This window comes from Dendropsophus ebraccatus, unplaced genomic scaffold, assembly GCF_027789765.1.
Source record: "Dendropsophus ebraccatus isolate aDenEbr1 unplaced genomic scaffold, aDenEbr1.pat pat_scaffold_602_ctg1, whole genome shotgun sequence".
Taxonomy (NCBI): domain Eukaryota; kingdom Metazoa; phylum Chordata; class Amphibia; order Anura; family Hylidae; genus Dendropsophus; species Dendropsophus ebraccatus.
This window is the reverse complement of record NW_027210201.1, coordinates 1-22,719: the sequence shown is the minus strand read 5'-3', so window position 1 is coordinate 22,719 and position 22,719 is coordinate 1. Positions and strand designations below refer to the sequence as shown.

Here is a 22,719-nt window from a genome sequence, read left to right as displayed (position 1 = left end):
TGCACACCCATCACGCACCCGTACACCACAGCCCGATCCACCTGTACACCCCCGCACACCACAGCCCACTCCACCTGTACACCCCCGCACACCACAGCCCACTCCACCTGCACACCCATCACGCACCCACACACCACAGCCTGCTCCACCTGTACACCCCCGCACTCCACAGCCCGCTCCACCTGCACACCACAGCCCGCTCCACCTGCACACCCATCACGCACCCGTACACCACAGCCTGCTCCACCTGTACACCCCCGCACACCACAGCCCGCTCCACCTGCACACCCATCACGCACCCGTACACCACAGCCCGCTCCACCTGTACACCCCCGCACACCACAGCCCGCTCCACCTGTACACCCCCGCACACCACAGCCCGCTCCACCTGTACACCCCCGCACACCACAGCCCGCTCCACCTGTACACCCCCGCACACCACAGCCCGCTCCACCTGCACACCCCCGCACACCACAGCCCGCTCCACCTGTACACCCCCGCACACCACAGCCCGCTCCACCTGTACACCCCCGCACACCACAGCCCGCTCCACCTGTACACCCCCGCACACCACAGCCCGCTCCACCTGCACACCCATCACGCACCCACACACCACAGCCCGCTCCACCTGTACACCCCCGCACACCACAGCCCGCTCCACCTGTACACCCCCGCACACCACAGCCCGCTCCACCTGTACACCCCCGCACACCACAGCCCGCTCCACCTGCACACCCATCACGCACCCACACACCACAGCCCGCTCCACCTGTACACCCCCGCACACCACAGCCCGCTCCACCTGTACACCCCCCCACACCACAGCCCGCTCCACCTGTACACCCATCACGCACCCACACACCACAGCCTGCTCCACCTGTACACCCCCGCACATCACAGCCTGCTCCACCTGTACAACCCCGCACACCACAGCCCACTCCACCTGTACACCACAGCCCGCTCCACCTGTACACCCCCGCACACCACAGCCCGCTCCACCTGTACAACCCCGCACACCACAGCCCGCTCCACCTGCACACCCATCATGCACCCACACACCACAGCCGGCTCCACCTGCACACCCATCACGCACCCACACACCACAGCTCGCTCCACCTGTACAACCCCGCACACCACAGCCCGCTCCACCTGTACACCCCCGCACACCACAGCCCGCTCCACCTGTACACCCATCACGCACCCACACACCACAGCCCGCTCCACCTGTACACCCCCGCACACCACAGCCCACTCCACCTGCACACCCATCACGCACCCACACACCACAGCCCGCTCCACCTGTACACCCCCGCACTCCATAGCCCGCTCCACCTGCACACCACAGCCCGCTCCACCTGTACAACCCCGCACACCACAGCCCGCTCCACCTGTACAACCCCGCACACCACAGCCCGCTCCACCTGTACACCCCCGCACACCACAGCCCGCTCCACCTGCACACCCATCACGCACCCGTACACCACAGCCCGCTCCACCTGCACACCCCCGCACACCACAGCCCGCTCCACCTGTACACCCCCGCACACCACAGCCCGCTCCACCTGCACACCCATCACGCACCCACACACCACAGCCCACTCCACCTGCACACCCATCACGCACCCACACACCACAGCCCGCTCCACCTGTACACCCCCCGCACACCACAGCCCGCTCCACCTGTACACCCCCGCACACCACAGCCCGCTCCACCTGTACACCCATCACGCACCCACACACCACAGCCCGCTCCACCTGTACACCCCCGCACACCACAGCCCGCTCCACCTGCACACCACAGCCCGCTCCACCTGTACAACCCCGCACACCACAGCCCGCTCCACCTGCACACCCATCACGCACCCGTACACCACAGCCCGCTCCACCTGTACACCCCCGCACACCACAGCCCGCTCCACCTGTACACCCATCACGCACCCACACACCACAGCCCGCTCCACCTGTACACCCATCACGCACCCACACACCACAGCCCGCTCCACCTGTACACCCCCGCACACCACAGCCCGCTCCACCTGCACACCCATCACGCACCCACACACCACAGCCCGCTCCCCCCGCACACCACAGCCCGCTCCACCTGTACACCCCAGCCCGCTCCACCTGTACACCCCCGAACACCACAGCCGGCTCCACCTGCACACCCATCACGCACCCGTACACCACAGCCCACTCCACCTGCACACCCATCACGCACCCACGCACCACAGCCCGCTCCACCTGTACACCCCCGCACACCACAGCCCGCTCCACCTGCACACCACAGCCCGCTCCACCTGTACACCCCCGCACACCACAGCCGGCTCCACCTGCACACCCATCACGCACCCGTACACCAAAAACCGCTCCACCTGTACACCCCCGCACACCACAGCCCGCTCCACCTGTACACCCCCGCACACCCATCACGCACCCACACACCACAGCCCACTCCACCTGTACACCCCCGCACACCACAGCCGGCTCCACCTGCACACCCATCACGCACCCACACACCACAGCCCACTCCACCTGTACACCCCCGCACACCACAGCCCGCTCCACCTGTACACCCCCGCACACCACAGCCCGCTCCAGCTGCACACCCATCACGCAGCCACACACCACAGCCCGCTCCACCTGTACACCCCCGCACACCACAGCCCGCTCCACCTGTACACCCCCGCACACCACAGCCCGCTCCACCTGCACACCCATCACGCACCCACACACCACAGCCCGCTCCATCTGTACACCCATCACGCACCCGCACACCACAGCCCGCTCCACCTGTACACCCCCCCACACCACAGCCCGCTCCACCTGTACACCCATCACACACCCACACACCACGGCCCGCGCCACCTGTACACCCCCGCACACCACAGCCCGCTCCACCTGCACACCCATCACGCACCCACAGCCTGCTCCACCTGTACACCCCCGCACATCACAGCCCGCTCCACCTGTACAACCCCGCACACCACAGCCCACTCCACCTGTACACCACAGCCCGCTCAACCTGTACACCCCCGCACACCACAGCCCGCTCCACCTGTACAACCCCGCACACCACAGCCCGCTCCACCTGCATACCCATCACGCACCCACACACCACAGCCCGCTCCACCTGTACAACCCCGCACACCACAGCCCGCTCCACCTGTACACACCCGCACACCACAGCCCGCTCCACCTGGACACCCCCGCACACTACAGCCCGCTCCACCTGCACACCCATCACGCACCCACACACCACAGCCCGCTCCACCTGTACACCCCCGCACACCACAGCCCGCTCCACCTGCACACCCATCACGCACCCACACCACAGCCTGCTCCACCTGTACAACCCCGCACACCTTCACGCACCCACACACCACAGCCCGCTCCACCTGCACACCCATCACGCACCCACACACCACAGCCCGCTCCACCTGCACACCCATCACGCACCCTCACACCCATCACGCACCCACACACCACAGCCCGCTCCACCTGCACACCCATCACGCACCCGTACACCACAGCCCGATCCACCTGTACACCCCCGCACACCACAGCCCGCTCCACCTGTACACCCCCGCACACCACAGCCCACTCCACCTGCACACCCATCACGCACCCACACACCACAGCCCGCTCCACCTGTACACCCCCGCACTCCACAGCCCGCTCCACCTGCACACCACAGCCCGCTCCACCTGTACAACCCCGCACACCACAGCCCGCTCCACCTGTACAACCCCGCACACCACAGCCTGCTCCACCTGTACACCCCCGCACACCACAGCCCGCTCCACCTGCACACCCATCACGCACCCGTACACCACAGCCCGCTCCACCTGTACACCCCCGCACACCACAGCCCGCTCCACCTGCACACCCCCGCACACCACAGCCCGCTCCACCTGTACACCCCCGCACACCACAGCCCGCTCCACCTGCACACCCATCACGCACCCGCACACCACAGCCCGCTCCACCTGTACACCCCCGAACACCACAGCCGGCTCCACCTGCACACCCATCACGCACCCGTACACCACAGCCCGCTCCACCTGTACACCCCCGCACACCACAGCCCACTCCACCTGCACACCCATCACGCACCCACACACCACAGCCCGCTCCACCTGTACACCCCCGCACACCACAGCCCGCTCCACCTGTACACCCCCGCACACCCATCACGCACCCACACACCACAGCCCACTCCACCTGTACACCCCCGCACACCACAGCCCGCTCCACCTGTACACCCCCGCACACCACAGCCGGCTCCACCTGCACACCCATCACGCACCCACACACCACAGCCCGCTCCAGCTGCACACCCATCACGCACCCGCACACCACAGCCCGCTCCACCTGTACACCCCCGCACACCACAGCCCGCTCCACCTGTACACCCCCGCACACCACAGCCCGCTCCACCTGTACACCCCCGCACACCACAGCCCGCTCCACCTGTACACCCCCGCACACCACAGCCCGCTCCACCTGTACACCCCCGCACACCACAGCCCGCTCCACCTGCACACCCATCACGCACCCACACACCACAGCCCGCTCCATCTGTACACCCATCACGCACCCGCACACCACAGCCCGCTCCACCTGTACACCCATCACGCACCCGCACACCACAGCCCGCTCCACCTGTACACCCCCCCACACCACAGCCCGCTCCACCTGTACACCCCCCCACACCACAGCCCGCTCCACCTGTACACCCATCACACACCCACACACCACGGCCCGCTCCACCTGTACACCCCCGCACATCACAGCCCGCTCCACCTGTACAACCCCGCACACCACAGCCCACTCCACCTGTACACCACAGCCCGCTCCACCTGTACACCCCCGCACACCACAGCCCGCTCCACCTGTACAACCCCGCACACCACAGCCCGCTCCACCTGCATACCCATCACGCACCCACACACCACAGCCCGCTCCACCTGTACAACCCCGCACACCACAGCCCGCTCCACCTGTACACACCCGCACACCACAGCCCGCTCCACCTGTACACCCATCACGCACCCACACACCACAGCCCGCTCCACCTGTACACCCCCGCACACCACAGCCCGCTCCACCTGCACACCCATCACGCACCCACACACCACAGCCCGCTCCACCTGTACACCCCCGCACACCACAGCCCGCTCCACCTGCACACCCATCACGCACCCACACACCACAGCCCGCTCCACCTGCACACCCTTCACGCACCCTCACACCCATCACGCACCCACACACCACAGCCCGCTCCACCTGCACACCCATCACGCACCCGTACACCACAGCCCGATCCACCTGTACACCCCCGCACACCACAGCCCACTCCACCTGTACACCCCCGCACACCACAGCCCACTCCACCTGCACACCCATCACGCACCCACACACCACAGCCCGCTCCACCTGTACACCCCCGCACTCCACAGCCCGCTCCACCTGTACAACCCCGCACACCACAGACCGCTCCACCTGTACAACCCCGCACACCACAGCCTGCTCCACCTGTACACCCCCGCACACCACAGCCCGCTCCACCTGCACACCCATCACGCACACGTACACCACAGCCCGCTCCACCTGTACACCCCCGCACACCACAGCCCGCTCCACCTGTACACCCCCGCACACCACAGCCCGCTCCACCTGCACACCCCCGCACACCACAGCCCGCTCCACCTGTACACCCCCGCACACCACAGCCCGCTCCACCTGCACACCCATCACGCACCCGCACACCACAGCCCGCTCCACCTGTACACCCCAGCCCGCTCCACCTGTACACCCCCGAACACCACAGCCGGCTCTACCTGCACACCCATCACGCACCCACACACCACAGCCCGCTCCACCTGTACAACCCTGCACACCCATCACGCACCCGTACACCACAGCCCGCTCCACCTGTACACCCCCGCACACCACAGCCCACTCCACCTGTACACCCCCGCACACCATAGCCCACTCCACCTGCACACCCATCACGCACCCACACACCACAGCCCGCTCCACCTGCACACCACAGCCCGCTCCACCTGTACAACCCCGCACACCACAGCCCGCTCCACCTGCACACCCATCACGCACCCGTACACCACAGCCCACTCCACCTGCACACACACCACAGCCCGCTCCACCTGTACACCCATCACGCACCCACACACCACAGCCCGCTCCACCTGTACACCCCCGCACACCACAGCCGGCTCCACCTGCACACCCATCACGCACCCACACACCACAGCCAGCTCCACCTGTACACCCCCGCACACCACAGCCCGCTCCACCTGTACACCCTCGCACACCACAGCCTGCTCCACCTGCACACCCATCACGCACCCACACACCACAGCCGGCTCCACCTGTACACCCCCGCACACCACAGCCCGCTCCACCTGCACACCCATCACGCACCCACACACCACAGCCTGCTCCACCTGTACACCCCCGCACACCACAGCCCACTCCACCTGTACACCACAGCCCGCTCCACCTGTACAACCCCGCACACCACAGCCGACTCCACCTGCACACCCATCATGCACCCACACACCACAGCCGGCTCCACCTGCACACCCATCATGCACCCACACACCACAGCCGGCTCCACCTGCACACCCATCACGCACCCACACACCACAGCCGGCTCCACCTGCACACCCATCACGCACCCACACACCACAGCCGGCTCCACCTGCACACCCATCACGCACCCGCACACCACAGCCCGCTCCACCTGCACACCACAGCCCGCTCCACCTGTACACCCATCACGCACCCACACACCACAGCCGGCTCCACCTGCACACCCCCGCACACCACAGCCGGCTCCACCTGCACACCCATCACGCACCCACACACCACAGCCCGCTCCACCTGTACACCCCCGCACACCACAGCCCGCTCCAGCTACACACCCATCACGCACCCACACACCACAGCCCGCTCCACCTGTACACCCCCGCACACCACAGCCCGCTCCACCTGTACACCCCCGCACACCACAGCCCGCTCCACCTGTACACCCATCACGCACCCACACACCACAGCCCGCTCCACCTGTACACCCCCGCACACCACAGCCCGCTCCACCTGCACACCCATCACGCACCCACACACCACAGCCCGCTCCACCTCTACACCACAGCCTGCTCCACCTGTACAACCCCGCACACCACAGCCCGCTCCACCTGTACAACCCCGCACACCACAGCCCGCTTCACCTGCACACCACAGCCCGCTCCACCTGTACAACCCCGCACACCTTCACGCACCCACACACCACAGCCCGCTCCACCTGCACACCCATCACGCACCCACACACCACAGCCCGCTCCACCTGTACACCCCCGCACACCACAGCCGACTCCACCTGCACACCCATCACGCACCCACACACCACAGTCCGCTCCACCTGTACACCCCCGCACACCACAGCCCCCTCCACCTGCACACCACAGCCCGCTCCACCTGTACAACCCCGCACACCACAGCCCGCTCCACCTGTACAACCCCGCACACCACAGTCCGCTCCAGCTGCACACCCCCGCACACCAGAGCCGGCTCCACCTGCACACCCATCACGCACCCACACACCACAGCCAGCTCCACCTGTACACCACAGCCCGCTCCACCTGTACACCCCCCGCACACCACAGCCCGCTCCACCTGTACACCCTCGCACACCACAGCCTGCTCCACCTGTACACCCATCACGCACCCACACACCACAGCCCGCTCCACCTGTACACCCCCGCACACCACAGCCGGCTCCACCTGCACACCCCCGCATACCACAGCCGGCTCCACCTGCACACCCATCACGCACCCACACACCACAGCCCGCTCCACCTGTACACCCCCGCACACCACAGCCCGCTCCACCTGTACACCCCCGCACACCACAGCCCGCTCCACCTGCACACCCATCACACACCACAGCCCGCTCCCCCCGCACACCACAGCCCGCTCCACCTGTACACCCCTGAACACCACAGCCGGCTCCACCTGCACACCCATCACGCACCCGTGCACCACAGCCCGCTCCACCTGTACACCCCCGCACACCACAGCCCGCTCCACCTGTACACCCCCGCACACCACAGCCCGCTCCACCTGCACACCCATCACGCACCCACACACCACAGCCCGCTCCACCTGTACACCCCCGCACACCACAGCCGGCTCCACCTGCACACCCATCACGCACCCACACACCACAGCCCACTCCACCTCTACACCACAGCCTGCTCCACCTGTACAACCCCGCACACCACAGCCCGCTCCACCTGTACAACCCCGCACACCACAGCCCGCTCCACCTGTACAACCCCGCACACCACAGCCCGCTCCACCTGCACAACCCCGCACACCACAGCCCGCTCCACCTGCACAACCCCGCACACCACAGCCCGCTCCACCTGTACAACCCCGCACACCACAGTCCGCTCCACCTGCACACCCATCACGCACCCGTACACCACAGCCCGCTCCACCTGCACACCCCCGCACACCAGAGCCGGCTCCACCTGCACACCCATCACGCACCTGTACACCACAGCCCGCTCCACCTGTACACCACAGCCCGCTCCACCTGTACACCCCCGCACACCACAGCGCGCTCCACCTGTACACCCTCGCACACCACAGCCTGCTCCACCTGTGCACCCACACACCACAGCCCGCTCCACCTGTACACCCCCGCACACCACAGCCGGCTCCACCTGCACACCCCCGCACACCACAGCCGGCTCCACCTGCACACCCATCACGCACCCACACACCACAGCCCGCTCCACCTGTACACCCCCGCACACCACATCCCGCTCCAGCTACACACCCATCACGCACCCACATACCACAGCCCGCTCCACCTGTACACCCCCGCACACCACAGCCCGCTCCACACCCATCACGCACCCGTACACCACAGCCCGCTCCACCTGTACACCCCCGCACACCACAGCCCGCTCCACCTGCACACCCCCGCACACCACAGCCGGCTCCACCTGCACACCCATCACGCACCCACACACCACAGCCAGCTCCACCTGTACACCACAGCCCGCTCCACCTGTACACCCCCGCACACCACAGCCCGCTCCACCTGTACACCCCCGCACACCACAGCCCGCTCCACCTGCACACCCATCACGCACCCGCACACCACAGCCCGCTCCACCTGTACACCCCCACACACCACAGCCGGCTCCACCTGCACACCCATCACGCACCCACACACCACAGCCCGCTCCACCTGTACACCCATCACGCACCCACACACCACAGCCCGCTCCACCTGTACACCCATCACGCACCCACACACCACAGCCCGCTCCACCTGTACAACCCCGTACACCACAGCCCGCTCCACCTGTACAACCCTGCACACCACAGCCGGCTCCACCTCCACTCCCATCACGCACCACCTGTACACCCACCACAGCCAGCTCCACCTGCACACCCATCACGCACACTACACTGCATTCTGCTCTACCTGCACAGATCACGCTGCGTCGTTTTATTTTTAAAATCATATTTGTCAAAATCAGTGATAAAATTGTGTAACTTCTTAGAGACCATTTTTTCTTGTGCGCCGCCTCCCCCCCTCCCCCCACCATGCAACCAAAAAATAGAGGCAGGGCGCGCAGATGTACAGGGGGAGGGGCAGAGGAGTGGCCACACCTCCTCCATCACATGATCATCTGCAGGATTCCTCACAGGCACCTTACACCAGCCGGGGCCCCGTATCATGGAGGGGCCCACAATGCCGCCAGCTCCACAATCCACACGTCTCAGCGACTCGGCGCTTGGCTGAACTCCGACCTCCACAGCAGCCTGAGAGCATCAGGGAGAGCCATCCTGGGGGTGCTCGGCCTCCGGCGTCTCGTCAGCGCGGGTCTCTAGGGCGCCATAGGAGGGATGGGTGGGGGAGGCCAGAGGGGACAGCTCATGCTCCTGTAATACGGCTGCCACAAAAATCTGGGGGCAGAGAACAATGACCCTGGTGAGGAGGAGGAGGGGCTATGGGGCAGAAGTTGGGGGAGGAGCTTACACTCACCGTGGACTGCAGCGTGGATGAGATACTGCTGCTCTCTGTGTCCTGGATCATCCCCTCCCCCTGCTCTGACATCTGTGGGAGACACCAACTGCATGTCATTACAGGGGCGGAGTCTAAGGTGACTGCGTGTCATTACAGGGGTGGAGTCTGAGGTGACTGCGTGTCATTACAGGGGTGGAGTCTAAGGTGACCGTGTCATTACAGGGGCGGAGTCTAAGGTGACTGCGTGTCATTACAGGGGTGGGGTCTGAGGTGACTGCGTGTCATTACAGGGGTGGAGTCTGAGGTGACTGCGTGTCATTACAGGGGCGGAGTCTGAGGTGACTGCGTGTCATTACCTGGTAGCTGGATGGTCTTTTTGGTTGCAGTTTTCTTAGGCAAATGCCGAAAATGGAGAAGAGCAAACAGCAGAGGAGACTGGCGAAGGTGAAGAGCGTGACAGGGTGCGAGGAGCCTGCAGGGAGGAGGGGGAGGGTGAGTGTGAGTAGCAGTCATTGGCAGCGCTCCCCCACAATCCCATTACTTACCCAGCCGCAGCACAGAGAAGAAGAGCAGCCAGAAGAGGCAGAGGATGGGGGCGGCCAGGAGCTGTCTGGCAGCGGCAGCGTGCAGCCCGGGGCTCAGCTTGGTGGGGATGTAGGCGTAGTAGATATTGTAGCGGTCAGTCATGTGCTTCAGCAGCAGATACAGCAATCCTGCGGGACAGAGGGCAGTTAGAGGTTGTGCAGGGTACACACAGGTGGCTGGGGGCCCGTACCACACACTTACCAAAGGGGGCGATGATGGGGCATGTGATGCTGTAGGTCATCACCACCGAGAAGACGCAGGTGGTCCAGGCATACTCCAAGCCAAACTGGAACTCATAGGCCTGACTCTGCAATAGGAAAGATAGAGTCCTGACACCGGACTGTGCCCCCCGAACCCCCCCACAACCGCACAGCATTACCCGCTTCACATGGAGACGCTCAGGAACAGATTTGGCTAAGCACAGGCGTGTGGCGTACACGCTAAGTCCAGGAATACGAAGTAACTCCATAGCCGTGCCAATCAAGCTGGCCGTAATGACGTAGTTGACAAAGAACGCTCCGTTGTTTGGTAGAAATACACACCTGAGGGAGAGGAGGGTCATGTGATCAGAGTGCTCTAAATGGCAGTATGGGGAGGGACAGTGGTATAGTGACGAGTAGCAATGGTCACCTCAGCAACTGGGCCCCATGCGCTACATATCAGAAAGGTCATGTGATCAGGGAACTGTATAGGGATGAGCTATAGGGAGGGTCATGTGATCAGGGCGCTGTATAGGGAGGGGATATTGGGAGGGTCATGTGATCAGGGAGGGGATATTGGGAGGGTCATGTGATCCGGGCGCTGTATAGGGAGGGTCATGTGATCAGGGAGCTGTATAGGGAGGGGATATTGGGAGGGTCATGTGATCAGGGCGCTGTATAGGGAGGGTCATGTGATCAGGGCGCTATATAGGGAGGGGATATTGGGAGGGTCATGTGATCAGGGAGGGGATATTGGGAGGGTCATGTGATCAGGGAGGGGATATTGGGAGGGTCATGTGATCAGGGCGGGGATATTGGGAGGGTCATGTGATCAGGGAGCTGTATAGGGAGGGGATATTGGGAGGGTCATGTGATCAGGGCGCTATATAGGGAGGGGATATTGGGAGGGTCATGTGATCAGGGCGCTGTATAGGGAGGGGATATTGGGAGGGTCATGTGATCAGGGCGCTGTATAGGGAGGGTCATGTGATCAGGGCGCTGTATAGGGAGGGGATATTGGGAGGGTCATGTGATCAGGGCGCTGTATAGGGAGGGTCATGTGATCAGGGCGCTGTATAGGGAGGGGATATTGGGAGGGTCATGTGATCAGGGAGGGGATATTGGGAGGGTCATGTGATCAGGGAGCTGTATAGGGAGGGGATATTGGGAGGGTCATGTGATCAGGGCGCTGTATAGGGAGGGGATATTGGGAGGGTCATGTGATCAGGACGGGGATATTGGGAGGGTCATGTGATCAGGGCGCTGTATAGGGAGGGGATATTGGGAGGGTCATGTGATCAGGATGGGGATATTGGGAGGGTCATGTGATCAGGGCGCTGTATAGGGAGGGGATATTGGGAGGGTCATGTGATCAGGGAGGGGATATTGGGAGGGTCATGTGATCCAGGCGCTGTATAGGGAGGGTCATGTGATCAGGGAGGGGATATTGGGAGGGTCATGTGATCCAGGCGCTGTATAGGGAGGGTCATGTGATCAGGGAGCTGTATAGGGAGGGGATATTGGGAGGGTCATGTGATCAGGGCGCTGTATAGGGAGGGGATATTGGGAGGGTCATGTGATCAGGGAGGGGATATTGGGAGGGTCATGTGATCCAGGCGCTGTATAGGGAGGGTCATGTGATCAGGGAGGGGATATTGGGAGGGTCATGTGATCCAGGCGCTGTATAGGGAGGGTCATGTGATCAGGGAGCTGTATAGGGAGGGGATATTGGGAGGGTCATGTGATCAGGGAGGGGATATTGGGAGGGTCATGTGATCAGGGAGCTGTATAGGGAGGGTCATGTGATCAGGGATCTGTATAGGGAGGGGATATTGGGAGGGTCATGTGATCAGGGCGCTGTATAGGGAGGGGATATTGGGAGGGTCATGTGATCAGGGAGGGGATATTGGGAGGGTCATGTGATCAGGGAGCTGTATAGGGAGGGTCATGTGATCAGGGAGCTGTATAGGGAGGGGATATTGGGAGGGTCATGTGATCAGGGCGCTGTATAGGGAGGGGATATTGGGAGGGTCATGTGATCAGGGAGGGGATATTGGGAGGGTCATGTGATCAGGGAGCTGTATAGGGAGGGTCATGTGATCAGGGAGCTGTATAGGGAGGGGATATTGGGAGGGTCATGTGATCAGGGCGCTGTATAGGGAGGGGATATTGGGAGGGTCATGTGATCAGGACGGGGATATTGGGAGGGTCATGTGATCAGGGCGCTGTATAGGGAGGGGATATTGGGAGGGTCATGTGATCAGGATGGGGATATTGGGAGGGTCATGTGATCAGGGCGCTGTATAGGGAGGGGGATATTGGGAGGGTCATGTGATCAGGGAGGGGATATTGGGAGGGTCATGTGATCCAGGCGCTGTATAGGGAGGGTCATGTGATCAGGGAGCTGTATAGGGAGGGGATATTGGGAGGGTCATGTGATCAGGGCGCTGTATAGGGAGGGGATATTGGGAGGGTCATGTGATCAGGGAGGGGATATTGGGAGGGTCATGTGATCAGGGAGCTGTATAGGGAGGGTCATGTGATCAGGGCGCTGTATAGGGAGGGGATATTGGGAGGGTCATGTGATCAGGGAGGGGATATTGGGAGGGTCATGTGATCAGGGAGCTGTATAGGGAGGGTCATGTGATCAGGGCGGGGATATTGGGAAGGTCATGTGATCAGGGAGCTGTATAGGGAGGGGATATTGGGAGGGTCATGTGATCAGGGCGCTGTATAGGGAGGGGATATTGGGAGGGTCATGTGATCAGGACGGGGATATTGGGAGGGTCATGTGATCAGGGCGCTGTATAGGGAGGGGATATTGGGAGGGTCATGTGATCAGGATGGGGATATTGGGAGGGTCATGTGATCAGGGCGCTGTATAGGGAGGGGATATTGGGAGGGTCATGTGATCAGGGAGGGGATATTGGGAGGGTCATGTGATCCAGGCGCTGTATAGGGAGGGTCATGTGATCAGGGAGCTGTATAGGGAGGGGATATTGGGAGGGTCATGTGATCAGGGCGCTGTATAGGGAGGGGATATTGGGAGGGTCATGTGATCAGGGAGGGGATATTGGGAGGGTCATGTGATCCGGGCGCTGTATAGGGAGGGGATATTGGGAGGGTCATGTGATCAGGGAGGGGATATTGGGAGGGTCATGTGATCCGGGCGCTGTATAGGGAGGGTCATGTGATCAGGGAGCTGTATAGGGAGGGGATATTGGGAGGGTCATGTGATCAGGGCGCTGTATAGGGAGGGGATATTGGGAGGGTCATGTGATCAGGGCGCTGTATAGGGAGGGTCAGGGTTCAGTACTCACTGGAACTTCAGGTTGGCAGAGTCCAAGAAGTGGATATCAAACAGCCATCGGAAAAAGAGATCCAAGCTGGGGAGAAAAGAGCGAGTGTAAGCTCTGCAGACGAGGCTACTGTATCAGTCAGTGAGATGGAGGAGGGGCAGTACCTGGTGAGGCCTAGGGAGGGCAGGATGATGACCATGAAGACCAGGAACAGGTAGCACTTGTGCATCGTCAGCTGATTTTCGTTGGACCTAATAAGAATAATGTGGGTGTGAGATGTGGCGACTGCCAGGGACCCGGTCACCACCAGCAGCGGCACATGAGGCCACCGCAGCCTCCAGCTCACCTGGTCCAGTGGCATTCCAGGAAGGCGGAGTAATAGACCAGGAAGGGCAGGCACACCGAGAACATCCAGAGCAGCAGGGTGGGCAGGAACTGGGTGATGACCGGGTTCTGCGGGGAGACAAGACATCAGGGGTCCCACTGGGCATGGACGGGGGTGGGGGGGGCGCACACCACACCGCTGCTCACCTGTAAGTTCTCTGCAGGCCGCGTGACGTTGAATCTGTCCATGGTGCTGACAATGACCGCAGGGGTGGTGAGAAAGAAGAGCAGGATGAAGAGCGCCAGGTTCAGAGCCGCCAGCCGCACCCACCACATGGGTCCCGACACCGCCAGATTCTCCCTGTTACCAGCAGGATGTTAGCAGCCGCCCGGCAGAGGACAAAGCGCCTGGCACCACATAGATACTCACCAGATAACATCACTGGGCGCCGGAGCGTACCGCACACCCCACTGGTGGGAATGGAGGATTGGGGTGACCGAAGACTGCTGGGGCGTCCGGCTACAACAAGGACGGCTGTAATCCTGGATGATTCTAAGGGGGAAAGATTCTCATCACCACAAACATATCACGTAGGGTCACCATGGTTACTGAACGGCCCCGGGTATATACAGAGAGGGGGGGGGGGAGAGGAGAGGAGCATCAGGGAGAGAGGGGGGAGGGAGAGAGGAACATCGGAAACAGAGAGAGGGGGGAGGGAGAGAGGAACATCGGAAACAGAGAGGGGGGGAGGGGGAGAAGCATCAGGGAGAGAGGGGGGAGGGAGAGGAGACTCAGAGAAAGGGAGGGGGGAGGGAGAGAGAGAGGAGCATCAGGGAGAGAGAAAAAGGGGGGAGGGAGAGAGGAATATCAGAGACATAGAGAGGGGGAGGGAGAGGAACACCGGAGAAAGGGGGGAGGAGCACCGGAGAGAGAGGGAAGGGGGGGGAAGAGGAGCACCAGAGAGAGGGGGGAGGGAGAGAGGAACAATCGGAAACAGAGAGGGGGGAGGGGGAGAAGCATCAGGGAGAGAGGGGGGAGGGAGAGGAGACTCAGAGAAAGGGAGGGGGGAGGGAGAGAGAGAGGAGCATCAGGGAGAGAGAAAAAGGGGGGAGGGAGAGAGGAATATCAGAGACATAGAGAGGGGGAGAGGAACACCGGAGAAAGGGGGGAGGAGCACCGGAGAGAGAGGGAAGGGGGGGGGGGAAGGAGCACCAGAGAGAGGGTGAGGAAGAGGAGCACCGGACAGGGGGGGGAGAGGAGCATCAGAGAGAGAGAGGGGGGAGGGAGAGGAGCACCGGACAGAAAACTTACATTACTTACAGTAATTGTTTTTCTTTGAGCCCATAACAGCACCCCTGGAGAGCGTCCATCCCCCTTCTCATGAGACAGGAAACAGCCGCCAGGCAATCAATTAATCAATCAATCAAGCTTTAAAAGGAGCCATCTCAACCCCTTACACCAGTTCGTTCCACAAGTATCCTGGATTCTAGAAGAGATAAACACAACTCTGCTCTCCAGCAGAGAAAAATAGCTCCCCTCAACGGAGAGTTCACCTTCCGTCTAAGAAGGCAGAAGCAACTAGAAAAATGTTTTGTTTTTTTCATAGAGAACTAAATAATCTTATCTCGTATGTTTAATAATATCAAAAAATCCCACTTTAAAAACCCGGTGAAGAATAATATATATATATATATACATATATATACACTTTTAACTATATATAGGGTGGGTATTAGAGGGGTGCTGTCATGGGCTCAAAGAAAACAATTACCGTAAGTAATTTAAGTTTTCCCTTCTCGCCCTATGACAGCACCCCTGGAGACTAGACTAGGCTAAATTAGGGGGGGACTACTGCCTGCAGGACTTTTCTCCCGAAGGAGAGATCCTCGGTACCTGGCAACTGCAACCTATAATGCCTGAAAAATGTGTGAGGTGAGCTCCAAGTAGCTGCTCTGCAGATCTGAGGGATAGATGCTGCAGCCCTTTCGGCCCAGGACGTAGAGACTGCTCTAGTTGTATGGGCACCAAAACCTGCAGGAGGAACTAAATTAGAAGATGAATAGGCTAGGGAAATAGCCATCCTTAATCCATCTAGCTACCGTCTTTGCGGAAGCTGACTGGCCCCTATTTTTGCCGAAAAAAAGGACTAGCAACGTTGAGATTTCCTCCATTCCTTTGTTTTTTCTAAAATACATGATAAGGCACCTTCTAACATCCAATGCATGGGATCTTTTTTCCCCCTCGTTCTTAGGCTCGGGACAAAAGATGGTAAAATTACCTCCTGAGAGCGATGAAAATCAGTTACCACCTTAGGTAAAAAAGCTGGGTCTGGTGACAGGATAACTATCTGAAAGAATGTTCATATAGGGTTTATTAATGGATAAGGCCGATATTTCCCCTACTCGTCTAGCCGTTGTAATTGCCAAGAAAAAGGCCAATTTTAAGGTTAAGATCTTATCTGAGAGTTCTAACGGCTCAAAAGGTGATACTGACAAGGCTGTCAAAACGATGTTTAAGTCCCACGGAGGAATTCTAGGTGTAAGGTCTAAGTCTGCCTGCGGCCTTAATAAACCGCCTAATCCAGGGGTGGTCTGCAATTTTAGAATCAAATAAGGCGCTGAGGGCAGAGATCTGTACTTTTAATGTACTAGGTTTTAACCCTAGCTCGAGACCTTTCTGCAAAAATTCCAAGACTTTAGGAATGTCTGGGGGGTATTATCACGTTTACCGGGACTGACATGGCTTGTCTTAGGGAACAGGAACCCCGGCTTAAAAGATCCTTTACCCTTGTAATGATCAGATCCACTTTTTGGGGAGGAAGAAAAGAACGTTGAACCAAAGAATCTAGTCTTATCCCCAAAAAGGAGCAAATCTGGTTTGGGCATAGGCTGGACTTTTCTAGATTTACTTCCAGACCTAGTTTCGAGAAGATGTTCTGGACTGACAGGCAATGCTGGGAGACTATCCTTTCTGACGGACCTACTATCAGAAAATCGTCTAAGTATGGAATTATGACAATGTTCTGCTCCCTGACATGAGCCATCACCTCCGAAATCAGTTTTGTGAATACTCTGGGTGCCTGGCACAACCCGAAGGGGAGAGCCGTGTACTGATAATGATGGATCCCCCCCCCCCATACGAATTGCCACTCTCAGCAGATTCTGGTGGTCTGGGAAAATGGGGAGATGGTAGTATGCATCTCGAAGATCCAGAGTGCACATGTAGCAATCTTTTGACAGGTTTAGAATGGCCGATTGAATGGTCTCCATCCTGAATTTCTCGTAGCAGAGGTGTCGATTCAGGTCCTTTAGATTTATAATTGTGCGAAACGTACCGTTGGGCTTCCTCACTAGGAACAGGGTCGAGTAAAACCCCAACCCCTGCTCCGAACTGGGGACCCGAACCAACACCTCCTTCTGGAGAAGAGACAGGACTTCGGCCTCCAAAGCTGCCTGTTTCTCTGGATATCGGCTCAAATCTGTTATGACAAATCGATGACCTGGGGGAGACAGAATTTTTAATTTTAATCCATATTTTATTGAATCCTTCACCCAACTGCTTGAGGTTATCATCTCCCATTCCTGAGAGAATCGCATCAGGCGTCCCCCCACAGGCCTCCTGGCGTCATTTTTTATCATCTTTTTTGGAGGCATTAATTTTGGAGAACAAATAACCCCTCCCTTTACCAGGGGTTTTCCAATTTCTTTGTTTTGAATAAGAAGTTTGAGCCCCCCCACCCCTTCCCTTGCTATGAGAGGGCCTCTTGGGAGGAGGAGGAATGGAGGGGAACTTCCTCTTACGGTCCGATGCTTTTTCTAATATCGTATCTAACGCGGGACCGAATAATAATTCTCCCTGACATGGAAGTGCACATAATTTAAACTTAGATGTAGCTTCCCCCTTCCAATCTTTTACCCAGATAGCTCTACGGGCTGAGTTAGAGACTGCTGTAGCTCTAGCGGCTAACCTAAGGGAGTCTGCTGAGGCATCAGTCATAAAATCCACCGCCCCAAAAATAGTCGGGAAGGCTTTTAGAAGATCTTCCCTGGGTGTACCATCCCTGATATTGGATTCCAATTCTTCTAGCCAGAGTTTTAGTGATCTAGCTACGGAAGTGTTAGCTATCATGGGTTTAAAGATAGCTGCAGTAGCCTCCCAGTCTTTCCTAAGAAAGCTATCTGCTCTTCTATCCATGGGATCCTTCAATGTCCCCGTATCCTCAAAGGGCAAAGCCCCTTGATTTCTTGTTATTTTAGACACTGGAGGATCAATCATAGGGGCTCTATCCCATCTTTCAGTCTCTGTTTCATCAAAGGGATATTTGCGTTTCATAGCCCTAGGTACAAAAAACTTTTTATCCGTTTTTTTCCACTCTCTATTAATTAGATCCTTCATCGTATGATGGATTGGAAACACTTTCCTTTTCCTAGGGGCCAGACTTTCAAACATCTTGTCTTGAATAGATAAAGTCTCTTTAGTGTCCTCCATATTCATTGTGGCTCTAACTGCCTTAACTAGGGACTCTACTTTGTCCACCGAAAATAATGGCCTGCCTGATAATTCATCTGATGAATTGTCAGAAGATGCTTGACATTCCCCCTCTTCCTCTGGATCAGACTCCAGTGTGATAACAGGACTGGAAGAGCGGGATATAGCCACCTCTGTTCTAGATGTAGAGGCTGAAGAAGCCGAGGGTAGAGGCTGGGGTAGAAGCGGCTGAACCAGACCTCTCCTTAGGCATAGCCTTCGTGACTTCTTCTCTAATTAAACCCCTGTAAGTACAAGTGAGATAACCTTCAGGGAACTGTTTGGACCGGCATAAACAAATATGCATATTAACAGTTAAGTCTCACTTAATGCTCTTCATGAAGGAAGGAGATTCTTCTTCCATAACTCTACTAAGGCATATATTGCACAGGGATTTGGAATAGGAGGAATGTAGTTTCTTATGACACATCAAACACTCCTTTCTACTCTTCCTTTTTTAGAAGAATCCTCTGCCTGGGATTCCTGTGTCTCAGTGTGTTCAGCTTCTTCCTCCATGACTGAAGTTGAAGAAGTTGTAGTAGCAGTAGTGGGAAGCTCCTCCACCTGCTGTAGTATGCTGGTCCAGAAGCTGGCTGGGTTCCTGTTCCGTTGGCACACACATCAAAACCACCACCTCCCGCTTAAATTCATAGAGAGGGACCGCCCCCCTCTCCCTCTCACCAATAGGTGGCGAGCTGCCGAACACCGCCGACCGCCCCTCCCAGCCCCTGATAGCTGCTTAATGCCATCAGTGGGAAGCGTTCCCCCGTAGCCCCGGAGCCCCCATGCCCGTACGTCATCCGTCCCCGCCGCGCTCACACATGCGCAGCGCAGACCGGAAGCCGCACGTCACCAAGGGCGCCCCGCCGGAAGTAGGCCGCAGCGTCCCGCCGCACAGTGACGTCACCACGCAGACGTCGGCGCACACGCCAGCGTCTGCAGGAACAGCCACCATGCTGCACGAGCGACCCGGCCCCCTCCCCGCAGGACCGGAGCCCAGTAGAACACTCACCCTGGCCCGGAGGTAGAGGGGAATTCAGCCAAGGAAGGGAACCAGGAGGACCTCAGACTGCCATGGCGGCTCTTCTCCGGTAAGAGACTTACGCCGGCTGGGTGACCCGGGTTGGTAAATATAAAAGTAACGGGCGCCCACAGCTTCATATCGATCCTGGCGACTTCCGGGAAGGTGCAGAGGAGCTGCATCCTCCCTCTATCCTTCTTCTCAGAAGACAGGAAACAGAACTGGTGTAAGGGGTTGAGATGGCTCCTTTTAATGCTTGATTGATTGATTGATTAATTGATTGCCTGGCGGCTGTTTCCTGTCTCATGAGAAGGGGGATGGACGCTCTCCAGGGGTGCTGTCATAGGGCGAGAAGGGAAAGAGAGAATTATCCAGGAGATGCTCATCTCTCTCTCTCCGGTGCTCCTCTCCCTCCCCCCCTCTCTCTTCAGTGCTCCTCCCCCCTTTCTCCGCTGCTCCTCTCCCTCCCCCCTCTCTCTCCAGTGCTCCTCTCCCTCCCCCCCCCTCTCTCTGTCTCCGATGCTCCTCACACCCCCCCCTCTCTTTTTCCGATGCTCCTCTCCCCCCCCCCCCTCTCTCTGGTGCTCCTCCACCCCTTTCTCCGGTGCTCCTCTCCCTCCCCCTTCTCTGCTGCTCCTCTCCCTCCCCCCCTCTCTCTCCAGTGCTCCTCTCCCTCCCCCATCTCTCTCTCTCTCTCTGCTGCTCCTCCCCCCCCTCTCTCTCCGTGCTCCTCTTCCTCCCCCCTTCTGTCTTTCTGGTGCTCCTCCCCTCCCCCCCTCTCTCTCTCCGGTGCTCGTACCCTCCCTCCCCCTCCCGTCACCGATGCTCCTCTCCCTCCCCCCCCCTCTCTTTCCAGTACTCCTCTCCCTCCTCCCCCTCTCTCTCTCCGATGCTCCTCCCCCCCGATGCTGCCTCTCTCTCCAGTGCTCCTCTCCCCCCCCCCCTCTCTCTCTGATGCTCTTCCCCCTCCCCCCCCTCTCTTGTATATACCCGGGGCCGTTCAGTAAGCATGGTGATCCTACGTGATATGTTTGTGGTGATGAGGAATCTTTCCCCCTTAGAATTATCCGGGAGATGCTCATCTAAGGGAGAAAGATTCTCATCACCACAAACATATCACGTAGGATCACCATGCTTACTAATGGCCCCGGGTAATACAGAGAGGGGGGGGGGGGGGGAGGGGGAAGCATCAGAAGGTGTGTGTGGGGGGGGGGGGGGGGAGAGAGAGGGAGGAGCAGGAGAGAGAAAAAGGGGGGAGGGAGAGGAGCATTGGAGAGACAGAGAGGGTGGGGGGGAGAGGAACATCAGAGAGAGAAAAAGGGGGGAAGAGGAGCAATTGGAGACAAGAGAGGGGGGAGGGAGAAGGAGCATCGGAGAGACAGAGAGGGTGGGGGGGGAGAGGAACATCAGAGAGAGAGAGGGGGGGGGGGGAGAACCAGAGAGAGAGAGAGGGGGGAGGGAGAGAAGCATGAAAATAGAGGGGGAGGGAGAGAAGCATTGGAGAGAGAGAGAGGGACATTAGAGAGATAGAGGGTAAGGAGAATCGGAGAGAAAGAGTGGGGGTAAAGAGAGGGATGCACCAGAAAGAGAGGGGGTAAGGAGAAGGACACTGGAGAGAGAAGAAGGGCACCGGAGAGGGGGGTAAAGAGGGGGGTACCGGGAGAGAGAGAGGAAATTGAGAGTTTGCACTCCGGGTCACTCACACTGCAGTCATCCGCTCATCCTGGAAGGTAACAAATGCCGTGCCCAGCCGCTTGAGGGGAATGCGATTCTTCTCAGCAGTGAACTCATCGGTCAGCTTCTCCTCCAACTCCGCATAATACTGCTCCGCGTCTACCTGCAGGTGAAGGGAACAGAAAGAGAGGGGGTAAGGGGAGGGGCACAGGAGAGAGAGAGAGAAAAAGAGAGGGGGTAAGCGGAGGGGCACAGGAGAGAGAGAGAAAAAGAGAGGGGGTAAGCGGAGGGGCACAGGATGAGAGAGAGAAAAGAGAGGGGGTAAGGGGAGGGGCACAGGAGAGAGAAAGAAAAAGAGAGGGGGTAAGGGGAGGGGCACAGGAGAGAGAGAGAAAAAGAGAGGGGGTAAGCGGAGGGGCACAGGAGAGAGAGAGAAAAAGAGAGGGGGTAAGCGGAGGGGCACAGGAGAGAGAGAGAGAAAAAGAGAGGGGTAAGCGGAGGGGCACAGGAGAGAGGGAGAGAGAGAGAGACAAAAAAGAGAGGGGGTAAGCGGAGGGGCACAGGAGAGAGAAAGAAAAAGAGAGGGGGTAAGGGGAGGGGCACAGGAGAGAGAGAGAAAAAGAGAGGGGGTAAGCGGAGGGGCACAGGAGAGAGAGAGAGAAAAAGAGAAGGGGTAAGCGGAGGGGCACAGGAGAGAGAGAGAGAGAAAAAGAGAAGGGGTAAGCGGAGGGGCACAGGAGAGAGAGAGAGAAAAAGAGAGGGGGTAAGGGGAGGGGCACAGGAGAGAGAGAGAGAAAAAGAGAGGGGTAAGGGAGGGGCACAGGAGAGAGAGAGAGAAAAAGAGGGGGTAAGGGAGGGACACAGGAGAGAGAGAGAAAAAGAGAAGGGGTAAGCGGAGGGGCACAGGAGAGAGAGAGAGAAAAAAGAGAGGGGTAAGCGGAGGGGCACAGGAGAGAGATGAGAGAAAAAGAAGAGGGGGTAAGGGGAGGGGCACAGGAGAGAGAGAGAGAAAAAGA

General features: G+C 59.1%; 1 protein-coding gene across 1 annotated transcript; it reads right to left on the bottom strand.

Moving 5' to 3' along the window:
• Positions 1 to 9,548: 9,548 nt before the first annotated feature.
• Positions 9,549 to 21,878, bottom strand: LOC138777658 (calcium permeable stress-gated cation channel 1-like; the record flags this gene model as incomplete). Its single annotated transcript, XM_069956322.1, has 12 exons — positions 9,549 to 10,011; positions 10,091 to 10,162; positions 10,429 to 10,544; positions 10,618 to 10,785; positions 10,859 to 10,964; positions 11,037 to 11,199; positions 14,178 to 14,243; positions 14,321 to 14,407; positions 14,503 to 14,609; positions 14,688 to 14,841; positions 14,911 to 15,033; positions 21,733 to 21,878. Coding segments are annotated over 12 exons (1,443 nt in total), but the record flags the coding sequence as incomplete, so codon positions are not given.
• Positions 21,879 to 22,719: the final 841 nt, after the last annotated feature.